Consider the following 25,843-nt stretch of genomic DNA (forward strand, 5'->3'; position numbering starts at 1 on the left):
TTTTCCCACTAGTAGTTAAATGCTTAATATTTTCCCATCTTAAAAAAATCTTTCCTGATCTACAACCCTTCTCTAGCTACCACTCTGTCTTGTTTCTCCCTTTGGAGAGAAGGAAGTCAAAGTTCAGTCAAAGCATTGACTGAACTCAGTCTCCTGCTTTCCTTCCATTCATTCTTCAACCTCAGTAACAAAAGTCTTCTCCCAGTACTACTTCTCTGAAACGTGTTTCCAAGGATACCATGATTTCTTATTGCTAAATATAATAGACAATCTCAGTCCCTAGATTGACAATCCTTTTTTCAGTTAAATCTATGGAACATACCCTTTCCTATCCCTCACTTGGTACATTCTCATTCCATCACACTACCTTGGTTTTCCTTTTATATCCTAGGCTGTTACTTCTCAGTTTCCTTCAAAAGCCTCTATTCCTCTGTTTAATTCCTGTGCATTCTGGTTTTATTTGCCCATGGTCTCATCCACTGTGATGGTGTTTCACTTATTTTCAGTATATTCATGATACCAAATTATACGTCTCCAACCTAAGCTTCAGACCCCTATAAATCAAACTATGTATCAATTGATTAATTTTGTGTGGATGTTCCATAGACCTTTCAAACACAACTTTTCCAGAATCACATCTATTGTATCTTACCCTAAACAATGTACATATCTGTATTAGTTTCTTATTGCTGCTGTAACAAATTACCACAAACTTAATGGCTTAAAACAGCCCAAATTCATTCTTTCATAGTTCTGGTGGTCAGAAGTCTGAAATTAGTTTTACTGGGGTAAAGTCAAGACATTGGGAGGGCTGTGTTCCTTCTGGAGCTTCTAGGGGGCATCCTTTTCCTTGCCTTTTCTGGCTTCTAGAGGCCACCTGTACTCATTGGCTCATGGCATCTTTCTCCTTCTTCAACACCAGTAATGGCTTGTCAAGTCCCATGCTGCATAACTTTGACACTCCTCTTTTTTTATTACTATATTCAGTTTTATTGAAATATATTCACATACCACACAATCATCCATGGTATACAATCAACTGTTCACAGTACAATCATATAGTTAGGCATTCATCACCACAATCTATTTCTGAACATTTTCCTTATTACATCAGGAAGAATCAGAATAAGAATTAAAAATAAAAGTAAAAAAGAACACCCAAATCACCCCCCCATCCCACCCTATTTTTCATTTAGTTTTTATCCCCATTTTTCTACTCATCCATCCATACACTAGATAAAGGGAGTGTGATCCACAAGGTTTTCACAATCACACTGTCATCCCTTGTAATCTACATTGTTATGCAATCGTCTTCAGGAGTTCAGACTACTGGGTTGGAGTTGGATAGTTTCAGGTATTTACTTCTAGCTATTCCAATACATTAAAACCTAAGAGGTGTTATCTATATAGTGCATAAGAATGTCCACCAGAATGACCTCTCGATTCCATTTGAAATCTCTCAGCCACTGAAACTATTTCGTCTCATTTTTCATCCCCGTTTTGGTCAAGAAGATATTCTTAATCCCACAATGTCAGGTCCAGATTCATGCCCGGGAGTCATATCCTGCATTGCCAGGAAGATTTACACCCTTGGGAGTCAGGTCCCGCATAGTGGGGAGGGCAGTGAGTTCACCTGCCAAGGTGGCTCAGTTAGAGAGAGAGAGGGCCACATCTGAGCAACAAAGAGGTACTCAGGGGGAGCCTCTTAGGCACAATTATATGCAAGTTTGACACTCCTCTTTTTTGTAGTCAAGTTTTCCTCAACCTCCCTCTTATAAGGACACTTATGATTATATTGGGCCTACCTGGATAATCCAGGATAATCTCCTCGTCTCAAAATTCTTAAATCACATCTGCAAAGTCCCTTCTGCCATGTAAGGTTACATATTCACAGGTTCCAGGGATTAGTAGATTAGGATATAGACATCTTGAGGTGTGGGGGCCGGCATTATTCTGTCTATCACACTGTCTTAGTGAATGTATCCACTCATCCACCTAAAACCCTGAAGTCATTCTTGACTTTATCCTCTTCCTCAATCTACCTCACATCTAGTCAGTCACCAAGTCCTTCCTATCAATTCGCCCTCCTTGTTTGCTTTATTTTGTCCATCCCTACTGCTCCCTGCCTTAATGCAGAGTACTGTAGTCCTTTGAGATACTAAACTGTTTTTCTGCTTCCTGTTTCTCCATTTCCATTCCATTCTCCACACCACAGACACAGTCATCTTTATAAAATTTGTATCTGTTTATTTCATACCCTTGCGTAAAACCTTTTGTGACACTCCATTGCTCTCAGGATAAAAATAACATTATCTTACGGCATTGAAGAGCTTTCATAACCAGACCTTATTTTTTTTTACTTTTCTCATGTTTCTCAACTCCCTCCACAAACTATCAGCAAACTGTAGTGAACAATGATTGTGTAGGGAAAGAAATATGTTTCTCTCACGATTCAGAATTTTCTTTTCCATGAAGAAAAGGAATGTGAAATGTTCTATATATGCAATATCTAATATGGTAGCTACTCGCAATAAGTGGCCTTTGAGCACTTGAAATATGGCTAGTGCAGCTAAAGATTTGAACTTTTAATTTTATGTAATTTAAAATTAATAGATAGTACAGGTCTAGAATAGTGGTTCTTAACTGGGTCAGTTTTGCCCCACAGGGAGCATTAGACAATGTATGAAGGCATTTTTGATTCTTCACTGGGGGCATGTATCTAGTAGGTAAAGGCCAGGGATGTTGGCAAATACCCTATAAAGGATGACACACACCCCACCCCCCATAACAGAATTATTTAGCCCAAAATGTTAATAGTGATGAGATTGAGAAACCTTGGTCTAGAATATCCCCTCTTTTTTTGCTACACCTACTTATATTGCAGGATCTTCTTACATATCATCCCCTCTGGAAAGCCCCTAATCTGTCAGGGCTGAGACTGATGTATCTTCTGTCCCATAATATCCTGTGCTTACCTTTATTTGTGTTATATAATCATGTCTATGATAATTATAATTAGTATTTTTACTTGTTCTCAGATTCTAGGGTACAGAAACTGTACCCTATTCATTGAAGTATGCCTAGAGGCACATAGGAGATGATTGATAAATATATATTGAGTGTATGAATTAGTATAACTAATGAGACAATTATTAAACATATTGTAATTTAAAATCTAAAGAGCTGTTTCTGTGTTCAATTAGGCCTTCTAGACATTCTACACTTGCTAAAATTTTTGGAAATACTTTGTGGAATTACTTCACAGTTTGCCAGTAAGAAAAGAAAACTTTTCTTATTCCTTTAGAGAGAAAGAACATCCTTTTTTTTCCTGTCTTTCTCCCCTTGCTCCCTGCTTTACTGAGCTAGGTATGCCCCTTCCTTCCATTCTTCCTGTTAAGAGATAACAAGCTTGAACCATCCCCTTCTCTCCTTCAAAGTGCTGGTTGTAACTAAAGTTTTATTGCACAGATGCAGGAAGGATTTAAGGAGGTGAAATAGCATGAACAGACTGGAAACTAAGGGAAGCAGACTAGGATTAAATCAGTAGCTCAGAGCCGAGGCTGTAGAAATGAAACAGACCTCAGTTTGAATTCCTGGCCTTCTATTATTAACATTGACTGACTTTAGACAGTTTTTACCTAACATAAGCTCTGTTAAAAGGGGATAATAATACCCACCCCAGTGAGTTGTTCTGAATATTAAATGAGATAGTTAGCATAAATTCAGTGCCTGGCACATAGTAAACACCCATCAGCTTCAGTTGAAGCTGTAAATGTGTGTAGATTGATAATGGTGGATCTAATTGACTCGTCATAGAAGTATGTTTCTGGAAGTCTGAGCATTAGTCAAGGATCACATTTTGTGTATATCGTCTCAGAACTTGCCTTTTAAGAATGAATGCTCACCATATGGAGTCACTGCTACTGAGAGGAGAGTATTGAATCCTTCAGACATAGGGAGTGGGATTTGAAGAATGTTGGGATCACCTGGCTAAAACAAACCATTCAAGAGGTCAGAAGGTGCCTATGTAGAACAGGTACCAGTATGAACACTCCATGCTCCCTTTTCCTTCCAGGCCATTGTAGATGCTATTTCCAATGCCAGCTGGTCCTTCTCCGGTCTCTTCTTGCTTGGGTAACTTCTACTCCTTCTTTTGGACTTTACTCAAAAGTTACCTTTTCCAGGAAGCTTTGTTTATCTACTAGAAATGCATTCAGCTGTAGATAGAAAACCCCAACTATTGATGACTTAAAGAAAAAAGGGTTTGTATCACCTAAGAATTCAAAGGTAGGTATTATAGGGTGGTACAATAACTCAGCAATACCACCTGAGTACTGAGCTCTATTTTTATTTATTTATTTATTCATTCATTCATTCATTCATTTTTGCCATGTCAGATTTGTCCTGCCCCATCATGGACTGCTGTATCTCCATGCCTTTTGTCCAAATGCTAAGGCAGAAAGAAGGGGAAAAGGGCAAAAGGGCTTTCTTCTAGTGAAGCTCTCTTTTTATTCAGGAAGGGAAACCCATCTTAGTAACTTCCATGTCCATGACATTGTCACTTGGCCACACCCCTAGCTTTAAGAGAAACTAGGAGATGGAGTATTTTTGTTTTCTAACATCTAAAACTGAGAAGGCAGAGAAGGTGGTTGGCAATATGTGTACATTGAGCCTAACCTATTTGCCACACCTTCCTTTGTTAAGAGCCTCTGCTTTCATGCACCCTGTGCATACCCCTGTCAAAGCACCTACCACATAGCATGCCACTCACCTGCTTTCTGAAGTAAGGATTGTGTCTAATGGTCTTTGTATCCCCAGTGTTTAGCACAGTATCTGGTACTTAGAAAACACTTAAGTATTTGCTGAATAGTTACTCACAAATAGTAATTATCAAAAAAAAAAAAATGTGTAATATGCACATTATCCCCTAAACAGAACTTCTTCCTATTTATTATTATTATTACTAACATTAGCATTACCATTTATTGAGTACTTACCATGTGCCAGGCAAGAATTTTGCATGTTTTATCATTCAATCCTCATAATTTGCTTATGAGTTAATCTTTTATCATCTTCATTATGCAGATGAAGAAACAGGCTCAGAGCGTTTAAGTAACCTGCCCAAGGTCATAAAACTTACTAATTGGGAAAATTAGGCTTTGAATCCAGACAGTCTGACTCTAGAACCCAGCTTTTAAAAAACTATGACATACTCTTTCACTCTTTAAAAATTCTCTCAAAGGTGGTCTTATATTTGAATTTTTTTGAAACTCCTACTTCTTATTATCAAGAAAATGTAACTTTCTAAGTGGGAAATAAATCTGAAATGAAACAATTAAAAGCTGGTCTTATATTATATTATATATATAATATATATATTATCAATAATACTAAATTTAATGTTCTTTTATGCAAGCAGGTTGTTTGAGTGCTAGAAAAAAACTCATGCTCACTAAAATAAAATAGCTAAAATGATGTTATAAATAGTTACTTAAATTGATCAGAATTGTGAATACTATGGCAATATGAAATATTTTAGATAAAAATATAAAATTGTACCTACTGTATTTTTAAAGCTGTGTAAAACTTTGCCATTTTAATCATTAATAACAAATGAAGATACCTATAGCATAACTGTGAATAATTTGTTAATATTTTAATGCTTTTGCAGTAAAAACGTAGTTGACTTCTACTTAATTTTAATAATAGTCAACATTTATTAAACTAAATTCTTATTTGAGTTCTAGCACTTTCAGATTTATAAGTGTCATTTGTTAAACACTTGTAAAGCTGAGCCAATTGTATTTTTTGTAATCAGTGTAATAATCAAGGCAAGATCTTATCTTTGATATATCCAACACCAGAGGATTATCTAGATCCAGGACAGTTTGAAAGCTTCACCATTCACATTACTCTTAGTCCCCTCATCTCAGTTCTTTTAAATTGGATTACCTGAGAGCTGTAGAAAAGGCCTGGTCTGGTAAGAGTCAGTAAAAGAAGGATGCATATTTTTTGTCCATTGTTTCTCAAAATGATTCTTGGAATAGTAATTCCACAGGATATTAACATGTGTGCCGGTTTGAGTGTATTGTGTCCCCCAAATGCCATTATCTTTGTGGTCTTGTGTGGGGCAGGCGTTTTGGTGATGGTTGGATTTGCTTGGAATGTGCCCTATCCAGCTGTGGGCAATGATTCTGATGAGATGTTCTCATGGAGGCGTGGCCCCGCCCATTCAGGGTGGGCCCTTATCGGTGGAGCTATATAAATGAGCTGACTCGGGGAGCGGGGGGAAGAGAGTGCAGCTGGGAGTGATGTTTTGAAGAGACGCAAGCTTGCTAGAAAGGAACGTCCTGGGAGAAAGCCGTTTTGAGGCCGGAGCTTTGGAGCAGACGCCAGCTGCCTTCCTAGCTAACAGAGGTTTTCCGGACACCACTGGCCGTCCTCCGGTGAAGGTACCCGATTGCTGAGGTGTTACCTTGGATGCTTTGTGGCCTTAAGACTGTAGCTGTGTAGTGAAATAAACCCCCGTTTTATAAAAGCCTGTCCATCTCTGGTGTTTTGCATTCTGCAGCATTAGCAAACTAGAACAACATGTTATGTAAAAAGGGGTTCCATAGTGAAATGTGTTTCATAAACTCTGGGTTAAAATGGGTCTAAGAGCTATTATTCATATGCTGCTATATATCATGAATCTCCAGAAGTGTACAGTATATTCCAAACTTTTTCCCTCTGAATTCCTCTCCTTTTTTCCTGATAAAGTTTCTCCTGGAACTGGTTTTCTGGATGGGGCACATTATTTGGGAAATATTTGGTATAGTCCACAGAGCCATTTCTAGAATAGAGGTAGAAAATAATTTGCACAATACCACTCAGAACCACAGGATGTTGAGAACTTCCTGTACTGTTCCACCAGTTTTGATGTTCAGCTTCCCTAAATTGATTGGTTCTGCTTTGGAGGTTGTAGAGCAAATAAAGATTTTTAAAAGGCCACGTATTTCATTTACCTTCAGCAAGGTCTACTGTAAATTTTAAAACAGATAGCACTTAGCTTGCCAAGAAATCAGCTGAAAGCTTGAAGAAAAATATTTCTGTCTTATGGACCAGGGAATTCTACAACAATCCTAGTAAGATTGCAGGCTCAGACATACTGCAGGTTCAGTTCCAGACCACTGCAATAAAGCGAGTTACATGAATTTTTTTGGTTTCCCAGTGCATATAAAAGTTAGATTAATACTATACTGTAATCTGTTAATTGTGCAATAGCATTTTGTCTTAAAAATGTACATGCCTTAATTTAAAACACTTTATTGCTAAAAAATACTAACCATCTTCTGAACCTTCAGCAAGTTGTAATTTTTTGCTGGTGGATGGTTTTATCTGTGTTGATGGCTGCTGACTGATCAGGGTGGTGGATGCTAAAGGTTGGGGGTGGTTGTGGCAGTTTCTTAAAATAAGACAAAAATGAAGTGTGCCACATCGATTGACTCTTCCTTTCACAGAAGATTTCTCTGTAGCATGTGATGCTGTTTGATAGCATTTTACCCACAGTAGAACTTCTTTCAGAATTGAAGTTAATCCTTTCAAACCTGTGGCTGCTTTCTCAACTACGTTGATGTTGTAATCTAAATCTTTTGTTGTCATTTTAACAGTTTTCACAGCATCTTCATCAGTAGATTCCATCTCAAGAAACCTGCTCATCCATAAGAAGCAATGTCTCATCTGTTAAAATTTTATCATGAGATTGCAGCAATTCAGTCACATCTTCAGGCTCCACTTCTAATTCTCATTCTCTTGCTATTTCCACCAAAGCTGCAGTTACTTCCTGTATTAAAGTCTTGAACCCCTCAAAGTCCAAAAAGTTGATTCCAACTTCTTCCAAACTCCTGTTAATGTTGATATTTGACCTCCCATGAATCACAAATGTTCTTAATGACTTCTATAATGTTGAATTCTTTTCAGAAGGTTTTCAGTTTACTTTGCCCCGATCCATCAGAGGAATCACCGTCTGTGGCAGCTATAGCTTTACAATGGCTCTTCCTTTCACATGAACACTCAGAGGCCATTGTAGGATTATTAATTGGCCTAGTTTCATTATTGTTGTGTCTGAAAACAGAAAGGCCTGAGGAGAGAGACAGGAAAGGCCAGTCAGTGGAGCTAGTCAGAACACACAGCATTAAGTTCACCATCTTATATATGGGCGCAGTTCATGGCACCCCCAAAACAATTACAGTGGTACATGTGACATCAAAGAACATTGATCACAGGTCACTATAACAGATACATTAAAAATGAAAAAGTTTGAAATACTGCAAGAATTACCAAAATGTGATGGAGATATGAAGTGAGCACACACTGTTCGAAAAATGGTGCTGATAGACTTGCTCAGTGCAAGATTGCCCAAACCTTCCATTTGTAAAAAAAGGCAACATGCCTCCATACCTCGTTTTAATACACTTTGCTTCACTGTGCTTCATGGATAATATGTTTTTTCCAAATTAAGGGTTTGGGCAATCTTGTTTCAAGCAAGTCCATCGGCACCATTTTTCCAACAGCATGTGCTCTCTTGGGGTCTCTGTGTTATATTTTAATTAAGGTATGTGTGTCGTTTTTTAGACATAATTCTATTGCACACTCAGTAGACTACAGTATAGTTTAAGCATAACTTTTATATGTACTAGGCAACCAAAGAATTTGCATGACATGCTTTATTATGATATTTGCTTTATTGCTGTGGTCTGGAACCAAGCCCACAAAATCTCTGAGATGTATGGCTGTAATGTAGACTTTCTTTGCTGTCACATCTTGCCCTGGCTGACTATTATAGCAGATAGTCAATAGAAAGCAAAAATAGGATATGACAGAAAGTAATAACTCCTTCTTTGAAGGTCTCTGCTCGAATTCAATCACTGTACAAAACATTTGCCTTCTCACTCCCAGTGAGACCTTCCCTGACCACTCTATTAAAAATCACTACCTCTTCACCTCCCTTTTCCTTCATAGCTTTATCATCACCATATAGTATAGTGCATGCTTTACTTTTAACATCTCTTACTGTCCGTCTCCACTGGTACTAGAATATAAGCTAGTGATAAGAGCTTAGAAGGCACTCACTGCTAATTGAATGAATGAATGGATGGATGAATGAGTGAATAAGTTATCTCATTTAATTTTTAAACTTCCCAGGTCTAATCCATGGTTCATGTTTTAAGTCAGAAGCCAGTTCTCTGATGGAATAGGAACTAAAGGGTACGAGGAAAATTAGAATATAGGATATCTGTTTCTGAGAACCAGATGAGATGACACTCAGCAATACAGTGAGTAACTCACTGAGGGAATGATTCTTAACAGGGAGTATACTTCCTCTCCTGCCCCACCCCCAGAGATATATAATGTGTTATTAAGGGAACATGCATGAGACATAGGCAGTTTGAAGGGATTCCCCACACTCCCTTTGCAGGAGAAGGTATGCTTTCTCTCCTCAGATCCCTGCTGTACTGAATGTTAAATGATGATCAGGATCAGTTTGCTGACCTAGACTTGAGTTAAGCTAAAAATTTCTTTGTAATATCTAATTAAAATATATCATGGCTTCGAAAAGGATCATTATGAGCACAGAAAATGGAATTTATCTTGTGATGTGGCACTGGAGTTGCTGTTGGTAAAGACCAATCTCAGAATCGTATTTTTCCTCTCAGTGGCTTAGTGGAGAAAAAATGGGTAACTTTCAAAATGAAAACAGCACGCGCGCACACACACACACACACCCCAAAAAAAAAACTTGGCAAAAGGATCAGATTTAAATAACTGAATTTTTTTGTTTTTGTTTTTGAGCATCACAGAAAAAATAATCTGTATAAGGCCATACTATTTACAGGATTTTGAACCTTTGTTCTCTTTTTGCATTGAATTTTTTGCATTGAATTATTTTATTCTCTCTTAGTATTGGAGGACAACATGGTTATGTTTTTGCTTTTTCTCCTATTACAGACTCAAGAGAACTTAAATTGCCACTAAGACCCAAATCATGAGTTCTGATAACTTTTCTCTTTCATAATTATAAAAAATTCCCTTAAAATTGTCATCTAACTTTCAAATACATTTTATTGGTCACAAAGAGGAATAGGAAAAGAATATGATGGCAATCTCACCATTACCTGAAAGAAATTCAGTTTTCTCTATTACCTTTATAGTCAAAGAATGAGATACTATGCAAAAGTATGCTATGATGGAAAACAAATGCATTCTTAAAATATTCTAATTTTCCCAGCATTGCATTTTAAGACATTTCAAACTTACAGAGAAGTACACTCTAGGTGAGAGAAAAGAAAAGGATACTAGGAGCACAGAGACAGGAATTAACTTTTCTTCCTCATAGCCTACAAATTTGTTAAGGTGAGAATATAGCTTTGCAATCTTGAAGACTCAAGTAGATATCCAGCTCTTTGGGAAAATAATGGTAGTTGGACTCTCAGGGACCATACCTTCTTTCCATGCTGAAAAGAAGTTAAAATTTGGTGGCTAGAAAGAGCTAATCTTATTCTCCTTCCTAGTGTCCCCACCCCTACTCCCAATCACTGGTAGAAATCTGGGTCTTTTCAAGCAGCACACACAAACACTAATAATAACCTTTGCCTTTAATTGAGTGATCCAGAGCAATATTACAAGATCCCAGAGCCTGCTTTTTATAGAATTTAACTGTGAACAGAAGAGTTCTCTCTAGAGATGGCTTACATTTTAATTCTATTTCAAAGGAACACGTATGTCTCTATGTGCTCTATGTACCCTCTGCCTATTTGAACCCTTTTCAAAGAGTGTGAATATTTGAGCAGTGTCTTTCTCTCAGCATTTCACTTGGTCTTTAGTCATTTTGGCACTTATGTAGCCATGATGCTTCCAGACATGTTATTCACTATTTCTATTTCAGAGATTCAGCTTGCTTATTTTTATTTTTAAGCCCTAAAATAATTCCTCTTGGCTTGTATTTCTTTCCTGGATTTGTCCTTTGATTTATTACCATGAGTTTATATACTCAATTTTTTAAAAGTGTTGAAGTTAGGCAAATATAAATAACTAAGGAAATCAAATTTTAGAGTACTTTTATTAAAATGACCAAACTCTAGAAATAGTAATTATTGTCCTTAGCAATCTCTTAACTTTTTTCTTTCATAATGTAATCTATACCTGATTTTATGTATAGAACCTTCCTAATGTTATACACAGAATCTACTTAGTAATATCCTACATATCTACCTTGAAGTGTGTATTTGCTGATTTTTACATTGCAGCCCTCAGAGCTTCTTGATGTCAGAATTTCTCCAGTCTTGATTATAGTTTAGGCAAGTGAAAGGAGTTTGTTGTTTGTTTTCAGATGGCCATAAATTCTCCAGGTCACCCAGCAAAATTAGGGAGAAGAAAAAGTGAGAAAGAAACTTTGAATTTTGCTGATGATTACTTGTCAGCCTTGCTTCACTTTACCTTAGCTGTCCCCTAGTAACTGATGGCTTTGCAGATTGGCTCGGATCACATTCCTCATGTCAGAACAAAACTTCTGAACAAAAAACTAAACCATTTTCATTTTACATCTAATTCGTAGGTTTATAAACAGAAGGATAACTCCTCACAGTATGCAAGTACAATAAAAATTAACCTCCCTACTTGATCTTTATTTTCTAGATCTGAGAATAGAAACAGTTTCTTCTTACATTGTTTATAGTAGGTAACCCTTGAAAGAAAATCCCTCCTCCATGGTTCTCCTAGCAAGTTAGGAAACTGAAAATTAAGAATTCTAAGCAACAAGCTTGGAAAAATAGAGTCCTTATACCTTGACCTTTTTCTCTATCTTCTCTGTTCAATACTATGGAAGGACAGCTTTCACAACTGCTGGGGCCTGAGAGAATGTAATATCAGGTATGTTGATTGTTTCCATAAATTAAAAAAGGGTACAAAATGAGGTTTTACATTCTCCATTTTGATCCTTCTATTAGTGATGCTGATGAAGATCGGAGGCCTTTTACGAACTGTGCTCCTGAATCAGTGTCACCTGAGAAAAAAAAAAAATTAGGTTTTTTTCATGTTTTTTTTTTTTTTTTTGTAGTTGACAAAATCAAGGGCATACAAATTCAAGCATGATTATCCTATCAGTGTATGTATTTTCCCTCCATACTTGGTAACTTAACTGAAGAAATAGTTGAACTAGAGAATATAATATAGATTTCTGGATTTTAAATGGACGGTTCCAAATACAAATTTAAATTAAAATGTTTTAAGAAAAACCTTTTACTGGTACCAGTTTGAAAACTAAAGATTAATGGACTAGTTATGGATGTGATACCCTGATTGGCCATATTCTATCAGAATGAGTCATTATCACCTTGGCCAGTTCTTTAAAAAGTGTTTATAAGTCTCAACAAGAGAGTTTCTGCTTTTTCTGGAAATAAAGTTAATGATCTTTGGATGTAATTTCACCATCAAGGATTTGTGTGAAAGCTTCTCAATTAAGTCCTTAATTGTTATGATCTTTATAAACATCAGCCCTTCCCCAGTTTTGTGATCTTATGAAAAAAAAAACAAACCTGAATAACACCTGAGAGTGGAAATTTCTCCTAGCAGGAAACACATCATTACAAAGAAATTGATCTCAAACAGGAGAAATCACTCTTTATTAACATTTGAGAAGTAGTGGAGTAAACCCATTGCTTCACAGCTTCCAGGAAATCCCAAAAAACAGGAGCAGGAATCTCCATTCAGAATACTCTATTATAACTGTGTTCTATGCCAATAGATAGGTAGAACATATTTCTTTACCATCTGCTTAAAAGTCTTCAAACTCTGATAAGACATTTAATATTCTACCTGGTTCTCAAAAATCCATCTGATTTGTATCAACAGTTCAGAAGCAAACATACTGAACAAACAGGAACACAAAAACAACTTAGTATTTGAAGTATAGAATATTGTTTCAGGTTTTTTTAATGACAGAAAACAAGTAGGAAATTATATATTTTGTTCCAAGCTCAACCTGAGAAAGCTTTTGTTTTGACCTATTCTGATTTGATTAATTCCTTTCTCTTGTTGTAAAACTGTTGTTAGAAGTATTTTTTTGTAACTTTGGTTGTATCTTAACTCAGGAGGTAATATTATCCACCCTTTTCTGCACTCAACTGGAGGAAGTCTGGGGCTGCTGTACAATTGTCTTCATTTACTCTTATCTAAGCTGATGTTTACATAGGAAATCGAGGAGCCTTGCTCTTGTGGTATACCTCTTGAGATAGCAGCAGTTACCAGGCTAAATATTTCTTGAATTTCTTAAGATAAATATAACTTATTGTTCCAAATAAAAGATTCTGTTTTTTTCCTAGAACTTGTTATAAACTCTTTTATACCAAAGATCTGATTTTAAATAATTATTTATTTCAAAATAATAACATTTAAATAATAGTAATACCTACCATATTTAGATATATTTTATCATTTAATCCTCAAAAAATTTTACAAGTTTTTTTAATCACTGTATTACAGATTTAAAACTTGATACTCAGCTTGAATGATTTGCCCAATATCAGAAAGCTAATGAGTAGCAAATCTGGAACTCAGATCCAAGCCTTCTAATTCTTTTTTTTTTAATCTTCATTTTATTGAGATATATTCACATACCACACAGTCATACAAAACAAATCATACATTCGATTGTTCACAGTACCATTACATAGTTGTACATTCATCACCTAAATCAATCCCTGACACCTTCATTAGCACACACACAAAAATAACAAGAATAATAATTAAAGTGAAAAAGAGCAATTGAAGTAAAAAAGAACACTGGGTACCTTTGTCTGTTTGTTTGTTTGTTTGTTTCCTTCCCCTATTTTTCTACTCATCCATCCATAAACTAGACAAAGGGGAGTGTGGTCCTTATGGTTTTCCCAATCCCATTGTCACCCCTCATAAGCTACATTTTTATACAATTGTCTTCGAGATTCATGGGTTCTGGGTTGTAGTTTGATAGTTTCAGGTATCCACCACCAACTACCCCAATTCTTTAGAACCTAAAAAGGGTTGTCTAAATTGTGCATAAGAGTGCCCACCAGAGTGACCTCTCGGCTCCTTTTGGAATCTCTCTGCCACTGAAGCTTATTTCATTTCCTTTCACATCCCCCTTTTGGTCAAGAAGATGTTCTCCGTCCCACGATGCCAGGTCTGCATTCCTCCCCGGGAGTCATATTCCACGTTGCCAGGGAGATTCACTCCCCTGGGTGTCTGATCCCACGTAGAGGGGAGGGCAGTGATTTCACCTTTCAAGTTGGCTTAGCTAGAGAGAGAGGGCCACATCTGAGCAACAAAGAGGCATTCGGGAGGAGGCTCTTAGGCACAATTATAGGGAGGCCTAGCCTCTCCTTTGCAGCAACCATCTTCCCAAGGGTAAAACCTATGGTAAAGGGCTCAACCCATCAAACCACCAGTCCCCTATGTCTGTGGTCATGTTAGCAACCATCGAGGTGGGGTAGGCCAATACCCCTGCATTCTCCACCAGCTCCTCAAGGGGGCTCTACATATTTTTTTCCTTGTTTTTTTTTTTTTTTTTTTAATCAACTGTATGGAAAAAAAAATTAAAAAAAAAAAAAAAAACATACAATAAAAGAACATTTCAAAGAGACCATAACAAGGGAGTAAGAAAAAGACAACTAACCTAAGATAACTGCCAAGCCTTCTAATTCTATATCCTGTATCCTACTGCTTGAGATAGATTAGGTTTGAGGGGTCCATAAATCAAGTTCAAATAGCAGCTGCTTCATTCATCTGTAATATATGAAATATAGATTTTATATCCTTATTAACTTTTAATTTGTCAGTAGGAGACTTGCCTATTAACTTCAGTTTTAAACGTGTCATCAAAGCTATTTTTATTGCTCTACTAATCAGTTACTGGGTGATTTTCTTATTTGAAAGTCTCATTTTTAATTTATCATTTAGTATTTTATATATATCATCATCTGTGACATAAGTTTTATAAGTGTCAGTGTTATCAGTGAATCATAAATTTTGCTGTATGAGTCTCTCAAGGGTAAATTTTAAGCTTTTTTTTCTAAATTAGATTCCAACCAAAGAAGATGTTTTTAAGTGCTGAAAGTGAAAATGGCAGTTTTTTTAACAGATAATGAATGAAGAATCCCATGTCAAAAGTGTTATTAAAATCAGTAGGAAAATGATGAAATATTCATAAATGGTCCTGAAATAATTAACCTATGGAAAAAATCTATTTAATTTCCCTACTTTTATATCTTACAGAAAAAATAAATCCAGAGGGATTAAAAGACCTAAATCTGAAAATAGAATAAGACTTTAAAACCTTAAAAAGAAAAATAGGAAAATACCTTTATGACATTGGAATAGGGAATGATTTAAAAGCAAGATGAAAAACCCCCTGATTCTAAGTTTTGACTGCCTGGAAATTTAAAATTCTGCATCACAAGACTCCAGTAACAAGCTGGCATAACAGTTTAGGGAAGCAACTTGACAATACCTGATTGTCAAGGTGAAGATGTGCATCCTCTATGACCAAGCACTTCTGCTTTTAGGTACATACCTTAGAAAAAACTCACGCAAGAATACAAGAGACACAAATAAGGATTTTCATTGCAGCATTGTTTGAAATAGTGAGGATGTAGAATAACTACTTGTCTATCAGTAGAGAAATGAATAACTGTGTTTTCCCCATATAATACCATTGTATAAGCTATTAAAAATGAATGAATGAATGGTATAGAAATTAACTTGGATAAGCCTCATAAGATAAAGTTGAAGATATCTAAAGGAAACATGGCGAAGGTAAACATATTTTAAATATGGATAGTGATACATGGGTCCCTATTTTCATTACTTTTTTCTCTTTGAAATACTTTATAATTTTAAATTTTAAAAATTAAATGGGGCATTAAAATACTGAAAGGATTTCTATCTGGCTCCATCTTATCTCTCAGGATTCAGCCTCAAAGGGGAATTGGGTTTGGATAAAACAGGATCTTTAGTCTAATTGGGGTAAAAGTATAACTAGACACTGGGAAATAATCAGTAGATACATATTAATTAATTGTCTATAAACTGAGTACTGTCCTGAGTAAATGCTGTGGCCCAAAATAGAGAGGAACAAACCAACATTTTATAGGGTCATGTGTAGAGGTACTTATTACAGTTGAGTTTTTAACCACATTTTTTTTTTTTAAAGTAAAGGTTAAGTGGAGGAGACCATGAAGGCTATATATGCTAAACTTTCCAACTTTTTTTAGCCAATGCCCAATTTTCATAAACATAATTATCTTAGGTAATATAATTTGAACTTCAAAATAAGTCAAATACTATTCTAGAAATGGGTGAATGAAGCTTTTATAATTACAGGTTGGAGTCCTTTTCTTCTACACATTTTCATTGCCAGTCCTCTCAGAAGTGCTAGAGGAAAGCATCTAACTTTTTATATTAATCAGGGTGGGCTGTATCTTGCTGTAACACTGTAAGTCTGAAATATCAGTGGCCTAACCAGAAAAATTTGTTTCTCGGTTACTTTTTATATATATATATATATATATATATATATATATATATATATATATACAGCACAAATCATAGGAAGCCCCTGATCCATATAGTCAGTCCCTCAGGGAACCCACATTGACAGAGACACTGCCATGGTGTAGCCTCACAAGTGAAGCACATGGCTCCCAAGGTGGCCACAGAGGGGAAAAGGGATGAAGGTGAACATCAGTTCTTAATTATGTCAGCTGAGAAGTAAAATACATCACTTCTGCTTAGTCTTGGGCTAATCGCATGATCCCATGCTAGCTATAAGGGAGGCTGGGAAATGTGGGTAAGCAGATGGAATATTTGATGACTACTGTCTCTGTCACATGTTATCTTCACCTCTTTACTTGCATCTCATGTAAGGAATTAGGTCCATGCTACTAATTCTTAGTGTGAATATTCCTTATCGGCCAAAGCTTCAGAAGAGGTGTTTGGTAGGATTCGAACACTAAACTCCATCTTGACTTTCTAAAAGTAACTTGATCTTATATCTTGCATTACATTTTTATTTACCTTTCGATCACATAATATCAAAGTGAATGTTGAATCTGATTGTTTGCTACAAGCTTTTTTGTCTAGAATATGAAAGATCAAAACACAATATAGGTCATTTGCAGCATTAAGTCTGTGGCATTGCTTTGTTTTCACAGACAAATGTTCAGAAAAAACAGCTTCATAAATGTATGATTATGAAAATGGAGTAATGACTTGAAATCTAAAATCAAACTCTAGTTAAAAAGATTGCTTTGTATATCTTCTTGCAAAGACTGAAATGTGTGAGAAAGAGGTTCTGTAGCTTCCAGGCAAGATCTTCAACCAAAATAGTAGAGAATTATCACCTTAGTTCATTCAACAGACTGGATAAATTTGAAGTTCCCCTTACACTTCAAACCATTTTCAGTAACTTTACTTTGAGAACTTAACTTCACCAAGTAAAAAAAATGAAGCCTTTTAAGACTAGCAAATAGGTTTGTCATTTGAAGTTTCAGTTCAGATATTCAGTTGTTAACTAAATATGCTAAGTTCTGCTAAAAATGATAATTTTTAAGAGTTTATATACATCCCAAGGCTCTTATCAGCTGCTGATTAGCCATCCCTAGTATTAGTATAGTGTTGCTAAGATCTGAGACGTATTATGTTATGATAATTGTTTAAAGTTGAGAGTGATGATGATTGTACAACTAAGTGAAGAGAATGTAAGAAACTGACCATTTATCTTGAGATAGAATATATATTAAGTGAAATTAGGAACCCACTTCTTAATAAATCAAGCCCTCAACTTGAGGCTCGCTGTTGTGAAACTTAGGGTTGTAAATGGGAGGCTGAGCCCTCCTGTAATTATGCCTAAGAGGCTTCTCCAGGGAACCTCTTTTGTTGCTCAAATGTGGCCTCTCTCTCTCTCTAAGCCCAACTCGGCAAATAAATTCATTAACCTCCCCACCACGAGGGGCATGACTCCCAGGGGAATGAATCTCCCTGGTGACATGGGACATGACTCCCAGAAATGAGCATGGCCCTGGCAGCAAGGGATTGAAAATGCCTACTTGACCAAAAACAGGAAAAAAGAAAGGTAACAAGCTAAGGTGACAGTGGCTGAGAGATCCCAAAGAGTCGAGAGGCTATCCTGGAGGTTTCTCTTATGCAAGCTCCAGCTAGACATCCCAAAAGCCACAATATGCCATGCCCTTACCAAAATAGTCCCCAAATACCTAGGTCCCATAAGATTCACTCACTAAGTTTAATTTCTCAGAAACAAATCCACCAGAGTGTTCCTATGCTAGACAAGTCTTAAATCCCAGAGGCAGTAGCCTCTTTAAGAACAACAATCAGATGTAACAAACAAGATAAGACTTAATGAATGTCTATGAATACTGAAACTTTATATAAATATATATTTTTTTTAGATGCTGGGGTGTTGGAATAGCTGGAAGGAGGTAAATGACATGGTGAAACTGTAACCTATAATATTCTTTGAAATTTGCTCTACAGCTACTCGTTGAATTGTGCTTTGAAAGTCTTCAGCATTCTGTATATACCGTATATTGCATAATAAGGAAAGAACTGAAACTGTGGAACTGTAACCCATAACAATTTTTTTAATTACCCATATAACTGCTTGTTGAGCTGTACATCGAAAGTTGACACCTTTCTGTATGTATGTTATATTTTACAGTAATGGAAATAGCTGAAGTTGTGAAACTGTGACCCATGACATTCTTTGAAATTTGTTCTCTAACTACTTGTTAAATTGTACTTTGAAAGTTATCAGTGTTATGTATATATGTTAAAGTTCACAATTTAAAGATGCATTTAAAAAGATTACAATTATTTAAAAAAGTTTATGTAGTTGGTCTTTTCTCTAGTGCCCTAAAAATGGAATGTTCTAATTTGCTAAGGCTGCCAGAATGCAGAAATGGATTGGCTTTTATAAAAGGGGGTTTGTTTGGTTACACAGTTACAGTCTTAAGGCCATAAAATGTCCAAGGTAACGCATCAACAATCGGGTACACTCACTGGAAGTTGGCCAATGGCGTCCGGAAAACCTCTGTTAGCTGGGAAGGCATGTGGCTGATGTCTGCTCCAAGTTATGCTTTCAAAATTGCTTTCTCCCAGGATGTTCCTCTCTAGGCTTCAGCTCCTCAAAAATGTCACTCTTAGTTGCTCTTGGGGCGTTTGTCCTCTCTTAGCTTCTCCAGAGCAAAAGTCTGTTTTCAAAGGCCGTCTCCAAAATGTCTCTGTAAGCTGAAGCTCCTCTCTCAGTTTCAGTGCTTTCTTCCAAGTGTCCCTTTTGGCATAGCTCCTCTTCAAGATGTCACTCAGCTGCACTGAGTTCCTTCTGCTTGTCAGCTCATTTATATGGCTTTAGTGATTTAATTTAGACCCACCCTGAATGGGTGCGGTAACACCTCCATGGAAATTACCCAATCAGAGTCATCACCCACAGTTGGGTGGGTCCCATCTCCATGGAAACAACGTAATCCAAACGTTCCAACTTAATCCCCACTAATATGTCTGCCCCCACAAGATTGCAAGAAAGAACATGAGTTTTTCTGGGGGACATAATAGATACAAACAGGTACATGGAACATCTTTAGCCTTCATTTCATAAATTCAGGCAAACGTGTTTCTTTTTGAAAACCAATCAATCTCAACATAGCACAGAAAAATTTTATTCTTCACATTTAAGTCTTTACAAAGCCTACCAAATAATCTGTTTAACCTACTGGCCATGATACTCTTGCCTTGATAATCAAGCAAGTTTGGGGTCTTCTCCACCACTGATCATTGATATAGAAGCAGTGCTTGGCGGTAAATGACACATTACTATCCCAAACCAGAAGTCTTCATGGTAAACTCAGTCTTACTGGGCTGCAATGCCTTCAATACACAAATTAGTCATTTTTATTTCCATTTGCTTTATAGAATTGTGATATCAGTTTTACTGTTGCTGAAGTGAAGTGTGTACGTGTAGCAAGCGAAGTGGTAGTTGAATAGTTATCTTTTAAAGTGTTTATTGTTTGAAATGTCAAAAACAAGAAAAGCACAGTGAGTTTGAGCTGTTTTGATATCTTTCTTAGAATTTTACTCTAATTTAGAATATTTTCTGAATTCCTTCTAGAATTTCTTCTTTATTCTTTTCTCCTGTATATGTAAAATTTTAAGACTAGAATACAAGGCTTCTACAACAGTATGAGGATATTCTTATTCTTAGTGGTCAAAAATGATGTTTTGTATTACGTTTTCTCAGACTTGGCTCATACTGATACTTATGTTTCATTATTATAACATACTATTTTGGATTTAATATTCTAGGCATTGCAGAGTTATAGATTAAGTGGGCGATGTTAATAATATTTGGTAAAAAGTATTTTAGTTACGTAACCTTATTTAGGATGGTTTAAAGTGAGGAGAGGTTGGAGGCAGAGAAACTAGCTAGTTTGACAGTTTAGTGATAAAAGTACCATTGTAAGCTCCTCAAGGTCAAGGACTATGTCTTCTTCCAAGTGTATCTCCAGTCTGTGTAATTTGTGACCTACAGCATAAGCTGATGATTATCTTAAATCTTTGTGGAACATGGCAGGAAATAAAATCAAGGAAAAAAATAAGCAAGTAGGTGAATACTCCTTTAGTGTTTAAGGAAAGATAGGTGAAGAGCTAGACTAATAAGGTGGCGGTGAAAATAGACAGAGACTGGAAAAATATGGGAGAAAGAGTTAGAGGATTAATGAGGAGTACACCAAAAAGAACAGAATTAACCAGACCAAACTCTTGGGGAACTAGGGGGAAGAAGGTGATGATAAGTAACAATTGAGAAGGGAATGTCAGGTTTTGTTTTGTTTTTTTTCTTTAAGAGGAGAGCTAGACAAGGTAACTCTATTACGTATGGGAGGGAAGGCTAATTGGAGAATATCCTATAGGCAGTGGAATGGAAAATGAAGATTTGGGAGTTATTTGCATGTTATTGGTTAATTATCTTGTGAATCAATTCTAAGATTAAACTGTCTTGTGGATGAATTCTTTAGAGAACAATAATAACTTAAGTCCTATCACTCTAAACTTTTTTTATTAGATATATGTTTATACTGTGCTTTATTTGTAAGAATAAATTCTGTCACCAGGAATGTCAACAATCTGTCCACATCTGCAGTTGCAATGGAGTTTTGCATAACTTAGGCTACCAAAATTTTACTACGGATATTTATATTGTAATAGGATTTGTGACAAGTTTGAAGCTTATTATGCGGCACACGCAGCTGGCAAAGAAAGCTACGAAGAAGAATATTATCAATTATTTTAAAGGGTACATTTTCAAACAAAATATCACAGTTGCAAAAACAGTAGCAATGAGAATCTTACCAGTGGGTTCTCCAGATAGCAGCCACTGTTGCAATTCAAAGAATAATTACATCTGCATAGTGAGGAAAGGGTTGTTGATTGCACTTCAGTATTTTTAACCATAATTCCATCCACAAGTGACAGTAGCATCATCGATTATATGTTCTTGTATTTGAGGACTAGAAAAGGATCCAAGAAATCATTTCATCTGTTTTACAGTTGTAAGGAAAGTTTGCCCAGAGCACCAAAGCCTCCTAGCCTATTACTGGTTAAGCTAAGACAAATTAATAAATATTTCCCTTAATTCTCAGTCCTTTTCCTGCAATGCTATATAACCTCCTTCTTTAAATGTGGTGAAAGAAAGAAAAAGAGAGAGAGAGAAGAAAAGAAAAGAAAAGAAAAAAGAAAGCCTTGTCCAAGGGTTAATCTTTGGGTTTATTCTGAAAAGAATGAATAGCAAACAACCGTTTTCTCTTATTAACTAATTTTTTGTATACAATAAATTCATCCAGCAATTTAATTGTGGTTATCTTTGTTATGAGTAAAAAGCCTAGAGTTTATTTATCAGGGTGACTCATTTCATCTACTTTAAATTTAGACAGCAAGTATTTTTTAGGGAGGCATTGGTAAATTTTGTTGGGGTAAAATGAGTGTTTTTAAAATGATCTTTCTTTTTAATCCTTTGTAACCAGCAAGAAGTTGAGAAGTTTACGGACCTAGAGAAACTCTACCTCTACCTTCAGCTGCCTTCTGGTCTCAGCAATGGAGAGAAAAGGTATGTCTTTCTTCTCTTTGCAATAATCACAGTGTTTACAAGACATCCCTAGAATGTGTGTGTATATTGTGGTTGTTGCTATTTTAAAGTATTCCTAGAGTCATCAGAAAACAGAATGGTAAACAATAGATCTTTTTAGTCTTTTTTCATATTTTGTTAAGTGTTTGCCTGCAGTTTTTGCCATTTCATTTATGCACCTGGATAAATGCTATGCAGTGCAATTTGGGGTATATTTTATAGACAGATGGATATATTTATGTTTGGAAGATTGGGGAAATTGCACAGAAAACCAAAGAATAAGCTGATAAGTACTGTGAGAAATAAAGTGCAGAAGTTTGTTTCATTTTGTTGTGGTGTTAGGTACTGTCAGATGAGCAGATCACAAAATTTAAAAAAAAAAAAAAAAAAAGTAAAATTGCCGGTATAAAACACAGATTCATTGTAAATTTAGGATATCTTAATTGTTGGGATGTTACTGTATTTTCATTATTAAAAATATTTGAAAGTGATATAGAAAATGTAGAAAGAAGTTGTTCATTCATACATTCTCATCTTGGAAAGAGTTTCCTTATCCTTTTAAATATTTCTCAGAATTCATTGCATTCATGTAAGTTATCTTTAATATTCTGTTACTTTAAAATTAAGTTTATTTGTAAAAAGAAATGTAATGAAAGCTCTATTACTTTTGCCTTTTCTCCCTCAGGCTAAATTTTGTTATAACTATTTAAATCATTTTATGTCCTGGAATTTTCTCAGTATTTTCTTTGGAACTAAATAAATAATTCTTACAGTTAGCAGAGATGAATGTCAGAATCAGTAGAGCATGCTATGTAGGGTGTCTTTTTCATGGGATTAATTTAGGAGTGATTCTACCAGATAATAAAACTTTTGATGTTTTAGTAACCAAAAGTAGAGTGTTAGCCAAGGGAAAGGGGCCCAGGTGCCAGGAGTAGGAGATTTGTAGGAAGGAAATTGTCCTGTTGAAATCTGTATAGTGTGAATTCTGTTCTGGAGCATAGGGTGCTTTAGTAAGGTTTCAGGGTAGTTACTTTCTATGTATGCACTGTATTCTTTGAGAATGCTGAGTAAATAGAAAAGAACCAATTTTTTCTGTACTTTTATTTTAAAAGTTTGATGATTTGTTAAATTCAGGCATAAATAAGCAGGCAAGTAAGTGAGCAGATACCCACTTAAAGATAACTGTGGCCAAAATAAATGCTGTATTTTATCAATGCTCCATCATCTGTGCCACTTTAGAGACCATGGGGAGGGATGGAACAGGACAGTAATGTCAATTGGATGCTAGCTGTAGAAAATGGCTGGCATTCACAGGTGGAAAATTTCTATATACATCACTGGGCATCTACTGTATGTCCTAAATTTGCTTTGGTCATTTATAGTACACACATAATTCTTTTAGGGCTGGCTCAAAAATTATCAATGAATTGCTGCCTAACTCAGCTAAAACATGTTTTCTTTTATGATCAGTGATCAGAATGCCATGTCATCTAGTCGGGCGCAGCAAATGCATGCCTTTTCCTGGATCCGGAATACCCTAGAGGAGCATCCTGAGACTTCACTGCCCAAACAGGAAGTCTATGATGAGTACAAGTAAGTATTATATGCATATACCAGGCATGCTTAGGCATTAAAAAGCTTAAGTACTACACTTGGCCACAATGATGTGTTCTATTATGGTGAATATCAAGTCACTATATGGGAATTGCACTTAGAAATATCTAAGATTCCTTCCCATTCTAATCCTTTGTAATAGCATCTGTAATAAAGGATAGGATTGCTGAATAAAAGAATTTCTCTAGAATTCTTAAGTGTAAGAAGGAGATATGTGGAGTAGAGCAACAGAGTTGTAGGATTATTGAATAAAAACGTTCTCTAGCATTCTTAAGGATGACAGGAAAGGTGTGTCTGGGGTTAGAGTGACAGTAGAAATCAATGCATAAGGAAAAACTAAAACATGTTATCTCTTTAGACTTTTAAAAGGCCTTTTTCAAGAATCCAGAACTCTTCTAGTCCTTCTTAGCCCCCAACCCCTTCACCAACCAAAGAAAAAGATAAGTTTCTGTAACGATGGGAATTATCTACTCATGGAAGAAGGGAACTCAGTGACTTGCACATAGTAGACACTCATATAATTTTAGATATGCAGATAATATTTAAATGCAGAAAACAAAATTATAGAGGTCAGTGGACCCTTCTAGATAAAGGTAAAAGATGCTAGATCTCTTGTTTAACATTTTAATAATTTATTTGGGAAAGGAAATTCGTTTCTGGGGGAGTAAATAAAATCAAAATTCCCTAGGTAATAAAATGTTAAACCAATAAGCATTAACTTTTACTCAGGCATTTGGGAAAAAGAGTGTCAAGTAAGTACTATTGTTACTCAATGTAACATACTGCAAAGGAACTAAACTTATTGGGACAGTTACTGGATTCTAACAGGAAAACTTTCTACCCTCGTTCAAAATCTGATTACCTAACCTTATGAAACGTAACAGAGCTATAGAAAGTCTGGAGAAAGTATCTAAAATGATCAAGAGAACAAAGTTAAACTGAGAAACTTAAGAGTGCAAGTAATCCAAGTCTGTAAACTTGATTTTCTTAATCTATAGCAATCTGTTGAATACCTGCTATGTACCAGACCCTGTGCTAAGTTCTGAGTATTTAGTGATTAAAACAGACATAGTCAAGAATATATATTTATAGAAACATATATTCTTGACCAGCAAGTTAATTAAAATATAGATAGCCCTCTGAAACTTCAAAGAAGCAAATCGGAAATCAGCAAAAGTTTATAAATATCAGGCAAACTTGTGTGATAGGTTAAAGGAACTCTGGATTGAGAATCAAGAGAATAGATTCTGTCATTAAACTTGTGTTACCTGGACAAGTGTTTTAATCACTCTGTGTGTCAGTTGTCTCATCTATAAAATGAGGCAATTGAAGATTTGTGAGGTTTCTCTTAGCTCTAAATTCTAAAGCTTGTCTGAAGCAGGAAATATTGAGGAACTGCTAATTATCCAAAAATGTCCTGTTAGTTTCCTAAAAGGCACGTTGTGCAAATTAATGTATGATATTCCCATAATAGATTAATAAGGAAATCCAGGATTTTCATTTATTTTTGAAATGATGTCCTTCCACAGCACAATCCTTTGTATATCACCATTGGAGAGATTTTCTGATATGTGACCCTAACCCATTAAAGCAGTCCTTTTATTCCTAAAAGTTTACTGCCTTAGACAATGCATGGTTATAATTTTCTACAATATTTTTGTGGATTTTTCTGTGAAACTTTTTCTGAGGTTCCCATAAATTCTTATAATTTTTTTCACTAGGAAAAGATAAAGGTTTTTCCTGAACAAAAGAGACCAAAATCATCCAATTGTACATGGGGAGGAGTGGGAGCTCAAATCTTGAGCTATTAATTTGTAGTTTGGGGAGAGCAGCAGAAATAAAAGGAAGTGCCTTACAGAGAATGGAACTTAAAAACGAAGTAGTAGGTATGAAAAATTTTTTATAATAGCATGGCTAGGAAAGAAATACCAGTTCTGTTTGTGGAATTTGAAAGAAATATACTAATGATTATGCCCCTTTTTAGTAAATTTTCAGTGTTGTAAAAGACTTTGAAACTGTTTTAGTACT

At 35.7% G+C, this 25,843-nt stretch overlaps 1 protein-coding gene across 5 annotated transcripts in view; it reads left to right on the forward strand.

Moving 5' to 3' along the window:
• Positions 1 to 25,843, forward strand: part of RFX7 (regulatory factor X7) — a 244,792-nt gene that overhangs the window by 183,503 nt on the left and 35,446 nt on the right. For all 5 annotated transcript variants that reach the window (XM_037833878.1, XM_037833875.1, XM_037833876.1 and 2 more), the window contains 2 exons: positions 22,101 to 22,183; positions 23,672 to 23,794. In XM_037833878.1, coding sequence (XP_037689806.1) covers positions 23,685 to 23,794 — 110 coding nt within the window. In that variant the 5' untranslated portion in view covers positions 22,101 to 22,183; positions 23,672 to 23,684. The remainder of the gene's footprint in view (positions 1 to 22,100; positions 22,184 to 23,671; positions 23,795 to 25,843) is intronic.

This window comes from Choloepus didactylus, chromosome 4 (genome assembly GCF_015220235.1).
Source record: "Choloepus didactylus isolate mChoDid1 chromosome 4, mChoDid1.pri, whole genome shotgun sequence".
Taxonomy (NCBI): Eukaryota; Metazoa; Chordata; class Mammalia; order Pilosa; family Megalonychidae; genus Choloepus; species Choloepus didactylus.